The sequence below is a fragment of the Diachasma alloeum genome, unplaced genomic scaffold, assembly GCF_001412515.2.
Source record: "Diachasma alloeum isolate Michigan unplaced genomic scaffold, Dall2.0 Dall_scaffold_00183, whole genome shotgun sequence".
Taxonomy (NCBI): domain Eukaryota; kingdom Metazoa; phylum Arthropoda; class Insecta; order Hymenoptera; family Braconidae; genus Diachasma; species Diachasma alloeum.
Genome location: NW_021680349.1, coordinates 1,486,503 through 1,506,144, shown reverse-complemented (window position 1 = coordinate 1,506,144; position 19,642 = coordinate 1,486,503). Strand labels below are relative to the sequence as shown.

Here is a 19,642-nt window from a genome sequence, read left to right as displayed (position 1 = left end):
GGTGGAAAATTGAAGGAGAAAATGTTTGATCATTTGGGGTTTTCAATGTAATGAGAGGGAAATATGGCATTTGTCTGTGGGGATTTTTTTTTCAGAATAAAATGAGTAATTTATGTTATAAATTGTTACGAGATAGTTGCTCAATCGCATCGAATATAATTCATTAGCAATAATTCAATTGATTATGATTATTAAAAAGAGATATCATTACATTCTACAATAATAATACTGAATGCAGGTCTCAGAACGGTAAATACATTAATCTATAAAAACTCATCTCCTCTAGAATTGAAATTTGAATTGAAATAAAAATAATTGTATAAATTGGGAGTAGATAGTTCTGTGCCTCAGAATATTTTAAAATGGACTGTGCAGAATTTCGTAATTAAAAATTCAAAATCTTATGGAAAAATGAATGAAAATTGGAAAAAACAGGAGAGTACACTCTTAAATTTCCAATTACGTGGACATTCAGCATAATTTCAAGCTGAGGAATTCTCGCCTCATTCATAGAAATTCCAGTGAAAAAACATGTCATGATTATTTTCGCTTTAAATCGAAGTTAATGTCATTCTCTTGAAAACCACTAGTCAGCTCTCCATGACCCTGTCCCACCCTGAGCCATGAAAGTACAGCATTCATTGGAGAATTAAAAGAATTTAAATTTCCACTTATGAACTCCATCACCCTCTTATTGAAAACAGATCCAAAAATCCTTAAAATACTACACAAATTTATCATAAATAGTAGCCTAAATATCTAAAATCAATGAGAGTAAGAAGTGTAAATATTTTGATTGCGTTAATAGAACGTTACTGATAGTGTAAATAAATCTCGTAGATGTGCGCTGCTAAGCTTCAGGTATTACAATTAATCTACAGAATTATGATCAAGAAAAAATCTTAAATATTAAATATCAAATATTGTTTAAAATATAGAATATTAAATACTTAATATTGTTTATTGTTATTGCTTATTGTGTAATATCGTTTTAATATTGAATATTAAATCACTAAAACCCATTGTAAGCCCCCTTTCATCAATTACATTTACCTGTGACACAAAGAGCAATTTTGGCCGAGGTAGATCCACTCTCCGAACTAATGGTGCACTCGTAAACCCCAGCGTCATCGACACGACACCTCGAGATCTCCAAATAAATCAGCCCAGCGCCCTGTCGAGCCTGATGCCTCTCGTCGCCCCCCGTGTTGATCGCCTCGTCCCTGCCCTCCCTCCTCCAGACAACAGAGGCACTCTCAGCATTGGCGACTTCAAAAGACAGCCTGGCGATGTCCCCCACCGAGACTCGAACCGGTGACGAGACACTCTGGACCAGAATCCTCGGTGGCTCAGCCTTTCTGTCGTTGGCCCTCCCAGGACTGGCAATCTGCTTGTCGGCGTCTGGTTTCCTCGGTCGAAACGACCATGCCCGACTAATCGAGGAGTTCGGGATGAGACTCGCTGGTATCCAGAGCTCCTCTTTGGCATCCAGAGGTGACACAACCAATCCCGGACCGTCCAGGTGGGAAACCACGAGCTCATCCCCAGCGTGGAGCTTCCCCCAGTCTGCAGCCAGACGAACTCGAGCCCCCGGTGCCACCTGATTCGATTCTCCTCGTTAATAATCCCATTTTTTAATTTTTAAGTCTATTTGAAAAGAGTTAGAGGAGGATGACAGAGCCATGCTCACCCAGATGCACCTGTGGATAGCCACCACCACGAAACCTTCATGTTCACCGAAATTACAACCATCTTATCTGATTTATCTTGTTTTGTTGGAACTAATCTAGGTGAAATCTGTGTTATCACTTATGTATTTTAGTTTTTCTATTACTTTTGAAATCTCCACATGTTTTGGTTTTATTGTTTGTCTTTATGGAGAGCCCCCATAACTCCATTTTTTAATTTTTTAGTCTATTTTTAAAGAGTTAGAGGAGGATGACAGAGCCATGCTCACCCAGATGCACCTGTGGATAGCCACCACCACCAAACCTTCAACTTCACCGAAATTACAATCATCTTATCTGATTTATCTTGTTTTGTGGGGACTAATCTAGATGAAATCTGTGATAGCACTTATGTATTTCACTATTTCTATTGCTTTTGAAATATCCACATGTTTCGGTGTCTTCTGTCTTTGTACTTGAAAGGGGTTTTATTGGTTGTCTTTATGGAAAGTCATTAAACACTCGAGTCTCAGGTGTCACCTGACGTCGATTCTCCTCGTTAATAATTCCATTTTTCATTTTTTTTAGTCTCTTTTTTAAAAAGTTGGAGGAGGATGAAAGAGCCATGCTCACCAAGATGCACCTCTGAATAGTCTCTCACCAACCACCAATTGTTCCCCCCCGACCGTCACCGAAATTACAACAATATTATGTAATTTATCTTGTTTTGTTGGAATTAATATAGATGAAAGTGATGACACACATGACTCATTTCTATTGCTTTTGAATTATCCACACGTTTCCGTTTCTTCTGTCTCTGTACTTAAAAGAGTTTTTATTGATTGTCTTTAAGGAGTCATTTAAACTCGAGCCCCCGGTGCCACCTGATGACGATTCTCCTCGATAATAATCCCATTTTTCAATTTTGACAGAGCCATGCTCACCCAGATGCACCTCCGAATAGTCACCACCACCAAGCCCCCATATTCACCGAAATTACAACCACCGTATCTAATTTATCTTGTTTTATTGGAACTAATCTAGATGAAATCTATAATATCACTCATGTATCTCACTATTCCTATTGTATCTGAAATATCCACTTGTTTCGTTTTTTTTTCTGTCTTTGTACTTGAAAGGGGTTTCATTGATTGTCTTTGCAGAGTCATTTAAACTTGCTCAGCAGGTTTTTTGTTTTTTAGTAAGAGCAGTATGTAGTCGCAGTTACAGAAGGCAATGCAATAGAGAGCAGATAGCGACAGACATCAAGAGGAGGAAGAAGCAGAAGAGTCCCGAGGCTGGAAATGAATAATTAGTACCAGTGTTTATGACTAATTGCTGAATTCAATCCCATGTGAAGAATATTAAGGGCATGCATTGTTCGTATCAACTGAGAGTTTATTAATTCTTTATTTGTCCAGTTGTTTTATCTCACCGGAATGGAATTGGTACGGACTGGTGATCTTGCACGCAGGGTATTTCTGAAGCCCTCGAGGAAATTGAGTTTCGATTTTGTGGGCGAGGGGGTGCGTGATGAGTCGGAATCTAGACCACTTCCTGTTTGTGAACGATGCACAAGGTGTCCTTTCTTGTGGCTCTTGTCCTTGGTTCGTGGCACTGTCAGGGTGGGAGTCACTGGAGCTGATCCACGTTTTGATAACTCTGGTGTTGGTGAACGGCTGGATGAAGTAAATAATTATGAGAAGGTATTCACAAATCGAAAGGATTTAAGTATGAAAAAAATTGATAGATAAACAAAGCTTTTTTCGCAAAAAATTCTGTCCAATTTCTGGTAAAATCCTAGGGAAATTGATTTTTTATGCAATTTTAATAAAAATTTAACAGGGAAAAGTGAATAAATCATCATTTTTTTCAACATGAATTATTCACTTAACATTTTTCCATGAGATTATATTAAAAAAATTGAAAATGCATGGAAATTTCCAGGAATTATTAGAGAAAAAATTCCCACAATAGAATTCTAATAGAAATTGACCAGAATTTCTCGCGAACCCCTAGATTTTTCTATTAAATAATTTCTCACTTAATGAAAAAATTGAATAGAAAAATCAAGCGTTTTCAAAATGATTTTTTCACAGAAAAAAGTCAATAAATTATTCTCTTGAAATTTGTTTTCTGTAAAAATTCATCGGCAAAATTTCTTATAAACCCTTAAATATCTCCATTGAATTTTTTCACACTCATTCACAAAAAAAAAAACATTAAACCAAAAATCTCAACACCAACTGAGGAAATAATCACTAATTAATGGATATAATTGGATACCTGGTGTAATCCTTAAACATCGATACATCTGGCAAGTGGCATAGGGTTAACAATCGGTGGATAATTATTCAATAAATTCAACGAAGGATAGTCGACGATTATAGATCTAGCTTAGTGATGAGGTGAGCGGTTAGTTATGGAATCCACAGGGTGCCCAATGAAAGTGTTAAGAGAGAGGGGTGTTAGTTGATAGGAAATTACAGGTCATTCAAAGTGCTGTTACAGAAAATAGTTATTCATCAATTAATCATTTATTCTAAACAATGTTCTTCATCTCTCGTCTTTTCATCGTTTTTACGTTCATTTTTGGTTATCATATAATTTGATTTTCCTTTTTCTCCTCATCGTGTCATCCCTCAAGTATTAATACTCATTTATTTACATACACTGTTGCCTCATTCATCTCAGTGCGGTGAGTTACAAACGTTATTAAAATTACTATAAATATTTTATCGTACATTTTTCACTGTTATCTTCGGTTATTTTCATCTTTGAAATTTTATTGATACCCACACGTCCTTCGTCATGAAAATAATTGATAAATCAAGCTTTATTGATACCCACCCCCCGTCGCCCGCCCATCGAGCCCAGTTTAGGTAATTTTATTCTGCTGATCATTTTTAAAACCATTTTTTTTTTAAATCTCTTATCTAATGTATTAGACATTGCACATTGGACATTTGGAACGGATTAGCAAATATTATAGGCTCCGGGAGCATCAGCAAGTCGAATAAATATTATGAGTGAGTGAGTTTTGAATTACAAGAACAAGTTAAAGGTTTTAATTATTTTTCGTATGTTTTTTCTCATTTTTTTTCATCATTAAAGGCTTTAAAAGGCGTGAAAAGTAAGTTATTTGAGTTGAAGGTGGTTAATCAGGACGAGGAAAGATTTCTACGACTGTCCAACTACCATTTTTTTGCTTTACGTATCTTCATATAAAATATACAAAAATATTGTTGGAACGAATATTCACAGGTTGTTCAAGTGACTGGTTGGAGTGTCTTGTGTTTGTGTGAATAGTGTAAGTGTTTCTTACTTCGTGTTTGTTAATCATTAAATGCCAGAAAGGGGGTAATCTTTAACGTTTTTTTTCTCTTGGGAATCTTACAGTGGATCTTTGGTAAGTTCCTTTTGATAGGCGATTGGCGACTGTATTGCCTTGAGAAAGTCCCGTTGAGTCTGGAGTATTGCTGTTATTGTGTCGAACCACTGCTGTCTACGTGGTGTATTCTCATCGAGGAGTGGTGGTACTAGGCAGATAAATCCAAGACCCGGTTTACGGGGGTCCGTTGAGCGAATTACGAATTTTTCGGGATCATCTGGGGAGTCTTCGAGACTCATTTTGTTCACCTGTTTATTAATTAGAATATTAATAACTATTTTTTTTACTCTACAGTTTTTTCATGTTTTAAAATGGGCTCTTCTATTATTTTTTTTTAATGCTCTTTGTGAAGAAGAGGCAGCTCTAAACAGAAAATATTTTTTTGTATTTTTATTTAGGCAATATTTCTTCGGTTTCAATCATTCAAATAGTAGAAATTTGTTTTACTGGATTTGAATTAATTGGCTCATTCCACACTGAAAAAATACTAAAATAATTTTCAAAATCGTCTAGAGAGCTAAAAAAAATATTAATGACCATTTTTTTAGCCTAGAGTTTTTTTTTAATATTTCAAAATCGACTCTTTTGTTATTTTTTTAAATCTTGGTAAAGGTGAGACAATTCTAAATAAAAAATATCTTCTTACATTTCTATTTAGACAATATTAATTCCACTTCAATCGTTCAGATGTTTAATTCAATGTGCTGCATTCAAATTTTTTTTTAATTTTTAAAATAATTCCTCATCAATCTGCTTATTCCCAAACTAAAAAAAAACTTCTTACCTGAATATGAGCTTTATATAAATAGGCAGGACTCGTAAACTGTGTTTTCTTTCCAACAGCCTCGCTAAAGATAATATTCTGCTCGAAGAGAAAAACTTGCCACTCACGTCCTCGAGCGGGTGGTCCCGACAGCTCCGATACTATGAGTGGGCCATGAAGTAAAAGTTTTCCCTGCGCTGTTATTTTCCCCTGCGAAGCAAAGAATTCCCCCCACGACAGATGATTGTACAATTCAATTAAGAAACACCCTCTCGATGACTCGAAATTCAATTGTCAGAATTGAAAAAGAAAAAATACTAACGTCAAAACCCTGCAGTCTTCCCACATCCATCATGTCGTTAGCTGCTTTGGGAATGATCTTCATGACGTACACAGCCGCCCTGAAGCCCTCAATCTCTGACAATCTCTGTGTTTTCTCAGTCAATTCCAGTGCCTGCACCAACAGCAACTGATATTTCGTTATCCTCTGGACTGGTTTTATCAGCAGATCAGAGAGCTGCAGTCTGTGGCCAAGTTTTTGTCTCAATTCCTCGAAATATGTGTCGTTGTACTCGGACACAATGTACTCGGACACTGGTTTATTCTGACAATAAACCACATACATGTGTAATTTTCTCTCGTATCTTTTGAACAGAGGTCCAAGCTCCTCGGGATTATCGAGGCATCGTTCGAGGGCTTTTAGAAAAAAATCCCTGTGCCACTCGTAGATCGCTTCAATGTTACCGAATACCATTTTGTCTTTACCTGGGAGATACAACGTGACTGGTTATTATTAGTTATTTATGGGGAACAATTACTGTCATATTGTGCAATAATGAATACATTTTCCGGTAAAACGAGATGTAGCTACTCAACGGGGATATTTAGGCATAATGAATCTATTCCCTGTGATTATATTTTTTCCTTCTTTTTTATTCCTTCATGTTTTGTTTTACGTGAGAAAATGGACGATAGGTTTAGAAAACGAGTTTTCTGTGAAATTTACAGTTTGTTTTTTCTTTTTTTTCCCGAGCCATGTAAAGAATAATAGAATTATCCTTTCAAAAAATTCAAGGGAACTTCAATTTTTTCTAATGGACAAATTTCGGAAATCCCTCAGAATATTCCTGAAGATTTGTAAATTTTTAGCAAATTTCTCATTGTGGGGATTTCTAGAACTTCTTAAGAATTAGGAAACGTTAGTCTATAAAGTAATAAAGAAATTTTGTCTGATCTTCGAATTTTCTGAAACTTCACAAATTCCTGTGAACAAAGTTTTCAAAATGCACCATTGAAACCGTTTTCGAAAATCTTTGAAATTTTCAGTTCTACAAAAATTCTAATTCTCAAAAATTTCATAATAACCCCTCATAAAATTCAAGAGAACATTCATATTTTCGAGTGAACAGATTTTAAAATACAACATTTGAAGATATTTAGCAATTTCAGTTTTCCTAGATTTCCAGAAATTCTAAAGAATTATGAAACATTGGTTACAAAAAAAAACAAATTTCGTCTAATCTGCGAATTTTTTAAAGCTTTACAAATTCTTGTGAAGAAACATCTGAAAATGTACATTCGAACCCTTTTCAGTTCTAAAAAAATTCAAATTCTCAAAAATCCCATAATAATCTCTTCCATTCTACTCCAGCAATGCGAAAGGGAAAGATCCTTCAATAAAAATCCCCCCCGAGGGATCCCAGAATTTGACTAATGATCTCTTCACCACTATCGCCCTATTTATCCCCCTTCCCTCGAAAAATCCCCCCAATCACGGTGACCAAGCACCTCTCCTCCTTACCTCCCCGAAGATCCTCAGGAAGTGGAATATCACTATCAGGATCCCGCATGAGGGCCATGTAGCCATCAACAATGGTCTTCAAATCATTGACATAATCCCTCTCAGTGTCGACTAATTCCGTGATAACAAAGTGTCTCTTGGCAAGAGCAGCTGCCTCGGGATCGGCTGAGCCCTCATCACCGAGTCCAGGTGACCCTGAGTAGCCTCCATCCTCAGTAGAACCTGGCCGGACCCCTCTTCCCATCAAACTGTGCCTCTCCAGATTACCCGTGTGCTGCTCCATACTCTCCTTGACAATCTGCTCGATCTCCGCTAAATCCGCTGCTGTTGCACCGTCAAGACTCTTGATTGACCTCTCAGACGTTATTTTACCAGGCAATTCGTCTGGTATCGTTGAGCCTGATGGACCATTGCCCGTTGCCACGAGAATTGGCTCTGGTATTGGTTTCATTGGTGGTGGTAGCTCAAAATCATCATCACCGTCCTCACCACCATTCTGCTCTAGATATTTCTCTGTTGTCTCACTGTCCTCACACTCGACCTCCTCCTCCTCACCCTCCTCACCCTCGGACACTGTTCTACCTGATTTATCACCTGTCGGCAGCTTAAATCGCTTGTCAGAGCCTGTCTTCTTCAGTGGTGGACGATCCGATGACGAGGGCTTCTCTACTTTACCCTGACTGAGTTTGCGCAGTGGTGTTGGTAACCATTTTCGTCTTTATTTGTAATAATAATTTATTGTCTATTTTATTTTCGGGAGAGGGGGGGAGGGGCGGGCGGTCAAAATTTGTCGTAAAAACGTAGAGAATTTACAGGAAAATTTGTATGAAACTGCAGTGGTAGGAAATTATAAACTCGGGAAATTTTTAACGAGTTATTTACATGAATTTATTTTCATGAAATTTTCAGACATGTTGTTATTAAAGAATGAATCTAGTTCTGGAGTATTCAAGGATATTCCAATTCTCAGGTCCATATGGCAGTGATAATGTCTGAGAATTACGAAAATTCGGGACAGTATTGTCCTGAATTTTTACTGTATTGAAAATTCGATTGAGGGCAATGCTCGATTTTTACAGTGAATGGAAATTCAAGCTGACATTGAAATTTCAACGATCGCTCAATATGAAAAACTCAATTTTGTTGAATTTCAAAGGCGAATACAGTTTTTGGAAAAAATGAAATTTCATGGAACATTTAGGAGTGAAAAAATTATGAATTTATGGATTTTACTGAAAATTCAATGGAAGTCAACATCTTTTAGAAGCAGAAAAACGAAAATTCGCTAACGTACTTGAATTTTCAATTAAAACATTAATATTGAGTACCAAATAACTCTGAATTTCCAATTAATTAAAAATTAAAGAATATGTTTACCTGAATTCTCCTGATTTTTTATTCACTTTCATGGAAACGTTGAGCTTAAATTTACAGATTCCACTGATTTTTTCACAAAATTGTGAATTCTCAATCATGAAATTCCTCAAAATTCGAGTGGAACGATCAACTTCGTAAAGAATTCCAAGAAGTGAACCGTAAATTTCACTTAAAATTTTTTCAACACTGCAGGTGCTTGTACACCAACTTTTTACGTGAATTTTCCATCATTTGAAGTGAAAATTTCATTAAATGACATAAATTTCAATTGAGATGGAAAGAAATCATGGAATTTCTAATTTCATTGAAATCTACTTGAATTTTCAATCAAACCATGAATATTTAGTACCAAACAGCGCAAAATTTCCCTGATTGTTCTTTACTTCCGTAGAAACGTGGAACTTAAATGTATAGCTTTCACTGATTTTTCCGCTAAATTATGGATTTTCATTCATGAAAATCGCCGAAATTTCAGTGCAACTTTCATTCTATAAAAATTGCCAAGGAGTGAACCGGGAATTTTCGCCCTGAATTTTTAACACTGCAGATTCTTGAACCCCAATTTTTTTCAAAATTTTCCACCGTGTGAAGTAGTTGAGTTAGGCCAAGATTGTCGGCATTTAGGTAGAGTGCAACTTACCCACTGAAGCCACGCCTCTTGTTTCCGGGTGAATTAGTACTGGTTGATCCATTACCCTCGCCCCCAGTATCTGAGGATAATTAATCATTAAATAATTTGTTCGAGTGAATAGCGACAGTTTGTTTGTCGGGCCAAAATATGAGAGACATTCAAACACCTAGATTTTTCATCACTAATTTGTAATATTTAGCAAAATTCAGTGTATTTGATCCGTCTAGACACGTGTGATGCATCTACGGAAGTATTAATAGGAGCCAATGACCGTGTGCCGTTTATTCTCCTCTGGGATACGTTGTCGGTTTGAGTTTAGTGATGTTTTAGCATTCGCGGTTACAACAATTCTCGAAATAAACTTTTTCAATTAAAAATTTTCCCCGAGTTTATCTCCAGTGGTCACACCTGACGTGATGAATTTTATTGAATGAGACTCGTGGAAAACGCTCAACCACTGATTTGTTTTTATTTCTCACTGGCTATTTGAGAGGCGGAAATAGTCATTTTTGGCCCTCTATTCTCTCGTGTATTTGGTTCGATTCCAACTCCTGTCGTTTTTCTTTTTTAACTTATAGTTTATCGTCACGTATGTGCGACAACAGTTAAAGGCCGTGGCTAAGTCACTTCGCCCCCATCAAACCGGAGAATTTCTCGTGGATGCACGTCTGACGTCATATCTATACGCACAACCCTCTCGACATGCCTTTTTTACTTATTTTTAGATTAGATTCCGATGATTTTTCAAGTGCTAAACAATATCGTCTTTTTCACGCTGATGAGCCACTAGAGTTAATGATCAGAATTTTTTTACCATGCTCTCGTTCCTCACCACTTCCTCTCGAAACAATTTCACGAATTTCAAATGTGCAGTCTCTTTGTAGAGATCGTGCTCATTCTGAATTGGAAGAAGAAAAGGAAAAAAAATCTCCTCGTCACACGTGGCTCACCACACGGAGAGAAATGTTCAGTAAAAATGACGGAATTCACAATTCGCTCACCGATTACGGAATCTATTCAGAAAATTTAAGTGACGGTATAGTAATTTTTTCGCAGGAGATTCAGGTAAAAATTACGGAACGTTCTGCAAAAATTCCGTGATTTTAGTGAAAAATTACGTGAAATTCGCGTAAAATTTCCTACAACTACATTTCGCTCCGGAATTACGGAAAAGATACGTAATTTTTATTGAATATTTCTCTCCGTACATCGCAGTTGTTACGTATTTCTATCCAGAAGTAATGAAGAAATTTTTTTTACTAATTTTTAGATTAGATTCTGATGATTTTCAAGTGCTAAACAATATCGTTTTTTCACGATGATGAACTACTAGACTTAATAATTTCAGAAATTCTCTACGAAGCTTGAAATTTTATAACTTTCAAATGTGTAATCAATCTCTTTGTGGCAAACGTGCTCATTCTGAATTGAAAAGAAAAAATTCAGTTCTCGTAATTTGTGTTAACGAGAGCAAAAAAATCGATATTAACGAGTACCTGTCGCACGTGGCTCACCACCGTAGTTGTTACGTATTTCTATCCAGAATTGACGAAAAAAAATTTTTTACACATTTTTAGATTAGATTTCGATCATTTTTCATAGTTAAACAACATCGTTTTTTTGAAGCTGATGAACCACTCGAGTTAATTATTTTAGAAAAATTTTATCAAGTCTGAAATTTAATAAATTTCAAATGTGCAATCCCTTTGTGGCGCTCGTAATAATTCAGAATTGAAAAAAAAGAAAATGAAAAAATTCTGTTTCCGTAATTTTGTTAACGAGAGAAAAAAAAATCGATAATAACGAGTACCTGTCACGTATTTGTATCCGGAATTAATGAAACAATTTTTTTACTCATTTTTAGATTAGATTCCGATCATTCTCAAGTGCTAAACAATATCGATTTTTTAAGTTAATGAACCAGTACTTAATCATTTTAGAAATGTTAATCATTAGTAGTTAATCATTTTAGAAATACTTTACCAAGTCTAAAATTTAATAAATTTCAAATGTGCAATCTCTTTGTGGAGATCATGCTCACTCTGAATGAAAAAATAAAATACAAAAATTCTGTTCCCGTAATTTTGTTAACAAGCAAACAAATAATCGATAATAACGAGTACCTGTCACACGTAGCTACATCGTAGTTGTCACGTATTTGTACTCGGAATTAATGAAAAGAATATATACCCCATGGGGAAATGGTGGTGGAATGGCCTGTGGAGACCGATAGAAATCGATTGAAACCCCGGCAATTCACGAAAAAAAACCAACTGTATCTTATTCTATATTGTTAAAATTACGGTAAAAACAGTCTATCGATATACACCGACGATGGAATGATGGCCTGCGTACTTGGATTCGTACCAGAATATACAAACTACCTCTGTATCATCAACGCATATGGATGATACCCTATCTCGACGATATTATCGTCAAAGGAATCATTATTCTCACGTTTTTAATATTTTCGTCTCCACTCCCAGCGGAAAGAGATAAGGACACGTCATTCAATCTAAATAAAAATGTGTACATACACTAGAAGAAGAATTGCGTGATTTATACTGGCGTGTATTTTTCATATTATCATATTTTTTGTCGGCATTTTCACTCCACGCGTCTCTCGTGCGTGACCACTATATTCCCTCGGTCAGCATTTCCATTGTTCCCTCACCTACTGAGACCAATAATTTTACTTAATAATTAATGTCCATCAGCTTCAGAGGGCAAAGTAATTGTTCGAGTGGATAAATTCACTATTTCCATTGAAATTTCCTCGTAAAATGATGTTTTCAATGTCAGTGTGCGTTGTAACGTTACATTCCACCTCGTAAGGAGGTGCCAAGGTGTCTTCCATATACGGTGACACTCGATTAAGTTGTCGCCAGGCGTTACCCATCAGAATTCCCTAGTTAAATGCGATTTAATGCGCCACGTGAATAACAAACATTCGAGAAAAAACTGGATTTTACGTAAGTGACGAAATTTTCCACGAGATCTCCAGAGATAACTGAAGGACTCAATATTTTCTTAATGAATTATCTTCTGCCAACCTGTCCGTGTAATTCCCAGTAACGGAAGTGACCTGGTCCTCACGACGGTTATTAAATGCCTCTTGTCAGTCATCTTCATGACACAGATTTCGATTTTTCAAAACAATGACAATTAACGCGAACTATTCAAAGAGCGTTTGAGCGCGCTAGGTGCGCTCGAACGAGACTGGCGAACATGATGTTTTCCTGCCTCGATCGCCGGTTGAAACTCAGTGGTGGTGAACGTTACCTTATCTCCACACTGTCTCAAAGGAAGGAGTAAAAAATAAAGCACGAAAATGTGTCTCTCTCGGGTGGTGTGAATTAACCGAGTCGTTTGGAATCCCTCCGAGGTTCGAGTATCATGAAAATTGGTGCAATTTAATGTGGCACGTGAGGAACAAAACTTGGGAGAGAAAACTAGATTTTCGTAAGTGGCGAAATTTTCCACGAGATCTCCCAGGATAACTGAAAGAGCCAATATTTTCTCAATGAATTATCTTCTGCCAACCTTTCCGTGTAATTCCCAGTAACGGAAGTGACCTGGTCCTCACGACGGTTATTAAATGCCTCTTGTCAGTCATCCTCATGACCCAGATTTAGATTTTTCAACACAATGACAATTAACGCGAACTATTCAAAGAGCGTTTGAGCGCGCTAGGTGCGCTCGAACGAGACTGGCGAACATGATGTTTCCCTGCCTCAAACGACAGTCGAGACTTAGTGGTATTGAGTACTATTGAGGCATCACCTCATCTCCACACTGTCTCAAAGGAAGGAATAAAAAATAAAGCACGAAAATGTCTCTTCCGAATAATGTAAATTAACCAAATAATTTGGAATACCTCCCAACTTATGAATATCATGAAAATCGATACAAAACTTTGAAGAAAAGACTGTCTGCCAACCTGTCTGTGCAATTCCCGATAACGGAAGTGATCTAGTCCTCACAACATTTATTAAAGGCCTCTTGTCAGCCATCCTCACGCCACAGATCTCAATTCTCCAAAAAAGAGACAATTAACACGCACTATTCAGAGACCGTTTGAGCGCGCTAAGTACGCTCGCCCAAGACTGGCAAACATGATGTTTTCCTGCCTCAAACGACAGTCGACTCAGTGGTGTTGAGGCATCACCTCATCGCCACACTGTCTCAAAGGAAGGAATAAAAAATAAAGCACGAAAATGCGTCTCTCCCGGGTAGTGTGAATTACCCAAGTTGTTTGGAATCCTTCCCAACTTCTGAACATCATGAAAATAGGAAATCCACGAATGTATAAGTAACCGTACATTGCGATAGGCAAAGGTTTTTCATCTCCTCTCAACCTCTCGTAATCTAGTTTTCTCTCTTCAACTCCTCTTTGGTACCATTTTCTGAAGTGAAGCAGAGAGAAACAGCGCGCCCCGGAGTCTGCGAACTGGTCAAGGACACCCGCTGGTGCGTATTGATCGAGTGCGGACCTACGGCCTCATGTATGCCACCGTACATAAAATAATACCACGTATGTACTATTTACTGTAAATACATAATCAACGTGATTATGATTGTCTCGGTCAATTCAATCTAGCTGATGTTTCTCAAGGCAACGAAGGCTATCTTTTTGCCATGCTTTTTCGACTCATCCTGGTGTCGTTAAAATTTAATGCACCACTTGCTCCTGTCCATTGTCGGAAAACGAATGCGAACAGGGCTTTAACTGTTTTCATTCGTGTCGATAGGAAAATCGCACAAGACAATTGTTCAATATACTTGTCGTCAGGTTTATGCGAGACTGAATTCACGAGGCACGAATTATTTTCGTATTGAGAAAAATCGTTTCAATGTCAATCAGATCAAATGAGGATAAAGAGGTCTCTTGTATCAAATGGAATGATACATTTTTCTGGCTTCTCAAACATGCACTTGTGATTCATAGTTTTTTTCCCCACCACCTCACCCTCTCCATCAACGAGAATTCTTTCCACGTATAAACACTCATTCTTTGCATTCATTCGCGGGGAATAACATTCAACTTACCCGCATCCTCATTTGTGAGTGACTGTTGAGCAATTGGAATGGTTGTTTGTGATGGTGGTTTCCTGGACGGCGACGTTTTGCATGATGTTGTAGGTGGCTGTTTGAGGGCACTCGTTGGCACTAGGCCCTCGGCTGGGGGGTCCGACTGACCTGGCCCTTGGGGCAGGCGAACGAGCGTCCAATCACCTGGAGTTGTTGTGGTGTTTGTGCCACTGGAACTGCCGTTCTCGAGGACCTCCACTTGTTGGCCTTTGGTCACTGTTAGTTCACGGGTGCCAGGGGCTGCTGAGTGATCAGCTACCACCCAGGTCATCTCCACCACTCCAGTCTAGACAGATTTATCAAGATTTTTGGAATTATGCGAGGCATTACGTGGAGAGCAAGTTTTTGGGAAAATTGTGGCAGAATTTTTACAAGAATTCCGTTAAACGTCGCAATAATTCTAGTCAATTGCATAAAAATATTGTTATTTTTACCCAAAATGGTTTGGTCTATTGTAAAGTTATTGGGTTTTCTCGTCGGGTTCTGCTGAAATTTGTAAAGTAAGGCTAATCTCATTTAATTTAGGAGAATTATTGAAATTTTGATTAGCTATCACCCGGGTCGTTTCCACCACTCCAGTCTGAACAGATTTATTAAGATTTTGGGAATTATGGAGAAAATTTTGGAGAAAATTGTGGCAGAATTTTTACAAAGATTTCTGCAAATATTGCAATAACTGTAGTGGATTGCGTAAAAATATTGTAATTTTTACACAAAAAGGTCGGGTTTATTGTGAAGTTCTGTGTTAGAATAATTCTATGAACCATTCCTGCAAGTTCAATTAATATTTCGAAAATTCCCAGGAATATTATAAGAATGTTTTAATGCAAAAAATAACAATTTTGTGAAAGCCTTTTTGACCTCTACTTCGAGAAGAATAATAAAGAAAATTCTACCTTTTTTAGTTCGCGCGGATAATAAAGCTTGAAGTGTTCCATTTCCCTTAGAATGAAAGTTAAAATCCTTACGACCTCAATAACCATTCTCTATTATCTTCTTAAGAAAAAACCATTAAGAATTACGTCTTAATGTTTTTCACTAAAATTTTAATAGAAAATGCATTAAGTCCGGTAAAAATTTGACAAAACCAGAGCGAATTTCATCCAAAATAAAGAAATTTCTAAGAGAATTCCGGTGGAAATCCCTGCGTTCTTAACATTTCTTCTGTTCATTTGCCTTGAAGAAAAATTATGTACAACTCGAATATTAAATAGACCAAGATTCAATGAAAAACCGCATTGTATTCCAAAAAGAGAGAAATAACCTTATGCATTAAAAAAAAAATTCTTACGAAAATAATGTAATTTCTATTGAAATTATTGTATTTTTTCTGAGGATTCTGGAGGAAATCCGAAAATTTTCAACATTTCTTCTCCTCATTTTCCTCAAAGAAAAATTATGTATAATTTAAATATTAAATAGATCGAGATTGGTTCATTAAAAATTCATTCATTAAAAAATCGTCGTGTATTCCAAAAATAGAGAAGTAATGTTATGTATTTAACAAAAAAGTTCTCACGCAAAATAATGTAATTTCTATTAAAGTTGATGCATTTTCTCTGAGAATTCTGCAGAGAATCCTTGAATTATTTAAATTTCCGCTCTTCATTTTCCTCAAAGAGAAATGACGTACAACTCAAATATTAAATACACCAAGATTCAGTGAAAAATCGCAGTGTATTCCAAAAGCAGAGAAGTAGATCATGTGAACCAATCGCTTGTTGAATAATCGATGGATCGATACAACTGGGTTCAACGTGAAAATACCCCCGTTCTTTTGAATTTTCGGACCGTCGGAGCGACTAATGTATTACTCCTGCCTCGCTTGACTCGGATATTGTCGAAAAAATGTAGAAAAGACGTACAGAACGCTGAGAAAAAAATTAATACCGATAAAAGAAATTTCCCAATCAACTCGCCCCAAATGAACCCATCATCCATCGGTATTTCAATTATTTTTTTAATCACTCTGGCTCAATGAGAATAAGGTGAGATCTTCAATAATAATGAACGCGATACGTCCAAGGACGGAAACTGAGCAGAAGCCCGATGACAGATAAAGTAATTCGATATCGTGGGTTGTAGATTTATTTTCAAACTGAAGAAAAAAAATGAGCAAAGGGAATTGTTAGCACGTGTGTAACATTTACTCCACCATCCCATCACTATCTGATTACATAAATGTGAGAAAATCAAAATTCAAATGAGAAATTAACGGGGATAATATTCAATTATCGTGATTTCATAATTGCCCCACAGCAATTAGTCGATATAAATTGAGTGGCGATTTAATTGACTCGGCGCACGACAGGAGTGTCACTGTCCACCCCTCCCCCCGTCCCTCAATTATTTTTTCTCCCTGATGGTCTATTAATCCGCACGACACTAGAGAGAACACAGGAAAACGAAAAGAGTTTGTCAATATTCGCTACATTATTCTCTCTTCCTCATTCCTTGAAATTGAATTTGTCATGACTTTTATCACTGTTACACATGGGAGAACAAATCGCTTGTGGTCGAGGGAGTAATGCCCACAGTATGGAGTGTTTTGAAATATAATTGTCTCTTTAACCCTTTCATTCGTTGCATTTGTGTCAATAGAAATGGTGTTGAAATGTCAATGGAGATTTGTCAGACTGTCAGGTATATTCTAGAGTGATTTGACATTAAAAAAAAATTTCAATTCAAGAAGAATAATGAAGAAGAATCTAGCATATTTAGGTCACAAAAATAATAAAGGTTGAAATGTTTCATTTTTCTCGGAATAAAAATTAGTAACCATTATCGTCTCCATTATCGTCTTTGAAGGAAAAGAAATTTAATGACTATAATGCAATAATTCTTGTATAACGTTCAAGACTTTCAGCAAAAATTTCTCGTAAATATTACATTTTCAACCCAAAATAATGTAATTTTCACAAGGGTTATTCCATCTTATGAGTTTGGTAAAAAATGTTGCATGATTCTCTCTCCTTCATTCCTTGGGATTGAATTAGTCATGACTTTTATCACTGTTATACACGGGAGAACAAATCGTTTGAGTCTAGAGAGTAATGCCCACAATATAGTGTTTTGGAATATAATTGTCTCTTTAACCCTTTCATTCGTTGCATTTTTGACTGCCAGCAACATTCCAGAGACATTTGACAATGCAACGAAATTTGTTATTTTTTGACAGTCTTTTAAATTTCTAATTTGAAAACAATAACGAAGAAAAATGTACCTTATTTAGGTCACAAAGATAAAGATTGAAATGTATCATTTTCCTCAGAATAAAAATCGAACAGTTATTCTTCTGAACTCAGTAACCACGCGCTATTATCTTCTTTGAAGGGAAAAATCCGCATGACTATCATACAATAATTCTTGAAAAAAATTCAATAGCTCAGCAAAAATTTCTTGAAAATGGCTTTTTCAACCTAAAATAAGGTAATTGTACTAGTGGCATTGCATTTGCTTCAGTTTGCCAATAATCGTTACATTATTCTCTGCTCCTCATTCCTTGGAATTGAATTTGTTACGACTGTTATCGCAGTTACACACGTGAGGACAAATTGCTAGTGGTCAAAAGAGTAATGCCCACAATATTCAGAGTTTTAGAATATAATTCTATATCTATAATGAATAATATGCTTGAATTCGATCAAAATATTCTGGAAGGCCAATAAAGATTTGTCAGACATTTTTGTCCGTTTTAAAAATCCCTCGGAGAACAATAATAAAGAAAAATCTCCCGACTAGTGCAATAATTCTAGTAAAAAATTCAATATTTTCAGCAAAAATTTCTGAAAAACATTTCCAGCCCAAAATAATATAATTTGACTAGGATTATTGTATCTTCCCGAGTTTATCAACAATCCTTCCATTATCCTCTCTTCCTCATTCCCTGGAATTGAATTTGTCATGACTGTTATCACCATTACCCACGGGAGACCAAATCGCCTGCGGTCGAGGGAGTACCATCCACAATATTCCTCATTCCCACACGAAAAAAAAAATCGTCCATCCTCAAAAAAATTCCACCCAAAAGACACATGAAACCCCCCCCAAAATAGATCTGACATCAAGCATCGCAGTACGAGGCACTAAAATCGCGATAAAAATTACAGATACAATATCAATGATTCTTATCATCGATGTGTCACCGTACAAATGTATCGACACTCGGCATCCAACGACTAAATCGATCATTCGCATTTGCGCAAATCCCCTCTTCCCTTTTGGCATATTCCTCTCATCTCAAAATGAGGGAAGAAAAGACGACAGGCGCCACTGAATCCTGGACCCAGGGATGACCACTCGTTGTCTCAAAAGTCCCTCAAAAGCCCCCCCAATACCATCAACACCGACTAATCCCTGACGATTAAACAACATTTTATTCTACCTGTGCCAGAGAGGGTTGTCGACGCAACTGTCGCGCCTGGAAAGAGCCCGGGGTATCGATGGTGTGTTGACGCGCCAGTGCAGGATGCGGAGGTGCTACCGAGCCTTGACGAAACCACGGTAGTGATATCTTGCGTCTTGCCTTTTGAGCTATTGTTGCCGGTTTCCCGGCTGGTGACGTCATTGCTGCAGGGCTCTAATCGTCAACACCAGTGATAAATCGTTCGCTAATTCCACGCTGGGATAAAACACCAACGCAAGATGGAAAATAATCACTGTTATCCGGGAGACAGAATGCCCGTATCCTTGCTCTTGACACGTTAATTCACACGAGATGCGGTGAGACGAGGCGCGTCGAGGTCGTGACCGACAGCGAGGCGGTGGCTCCTCGGTGATGATTTAACGTCAAAACGACAGCCATGATTTTCACCCCCAAAATTCCCCCCGCCCACCCACCCACCCCCACGCAATCACAATGATCCCAGAACCCCCCTTGGTGAAAAAAAAAAATAATAACGAGGACAGGAAGGATCGAAGA

At 37.1% G+C, this 19,642-nt stretch overlaps 1 protein-coding gene across 3 annotated transcripts in view; it reads right to left on the bottom strand.

Moving 5' to 3' along the window:
* LOC107047355 (triple functional domain protein) overlaps positions 1 to 19,642 on the bottom strand; it is a 35,379-nt gene that overhangs the window by 2,112 nt on the left and 13,625 nt on the right. Inside the window, exons 9-16 of one of the 3 annotated variants that reach the window (XM_015270121.1) lie at positions 14,680 to 15,007; positions 9,640 to 9,709; positions 7,623 to 8,338; positions 6,144 to 6,586; positions 5,843 to 6,031; positions 5,065 to 5,306; positions 3,103 to 3,346; positions 1,054 to 1,600 (exon numbers count right to left, since the gene is read on the bottom strand). In XM_015270121.1, coding sequence (XP_015125607.1) covers positions 1,054 to 1,600; positions 3,103 to 3,346; positions 5,065 to 5,306; positions 5,843 to 6,031; positions 6,144 to 6,586; positions 7,623 to 8,338; positions 9,640 to 9,709; positions 14,680 to 15,007 — 2,779 coding nt within the window. Of the gene's footprint in view, positions 1 to 1,053; positions 2,552 to 2,677; positions 2,966 to 3,102; positions 3,347 to 5,064; positions 5,307 to 5,842; positions 6,032 to 6,143; positions 6,587 to 7,622; positions 8,339 to 9,639; positions 9,710 to 14,679; positions 15,008 to 19,642 lie in introns of those variants that run through there. The other 2 variants (XM_015270128.1, XM_015270124.1) reach the window with 2 other exon arrangements.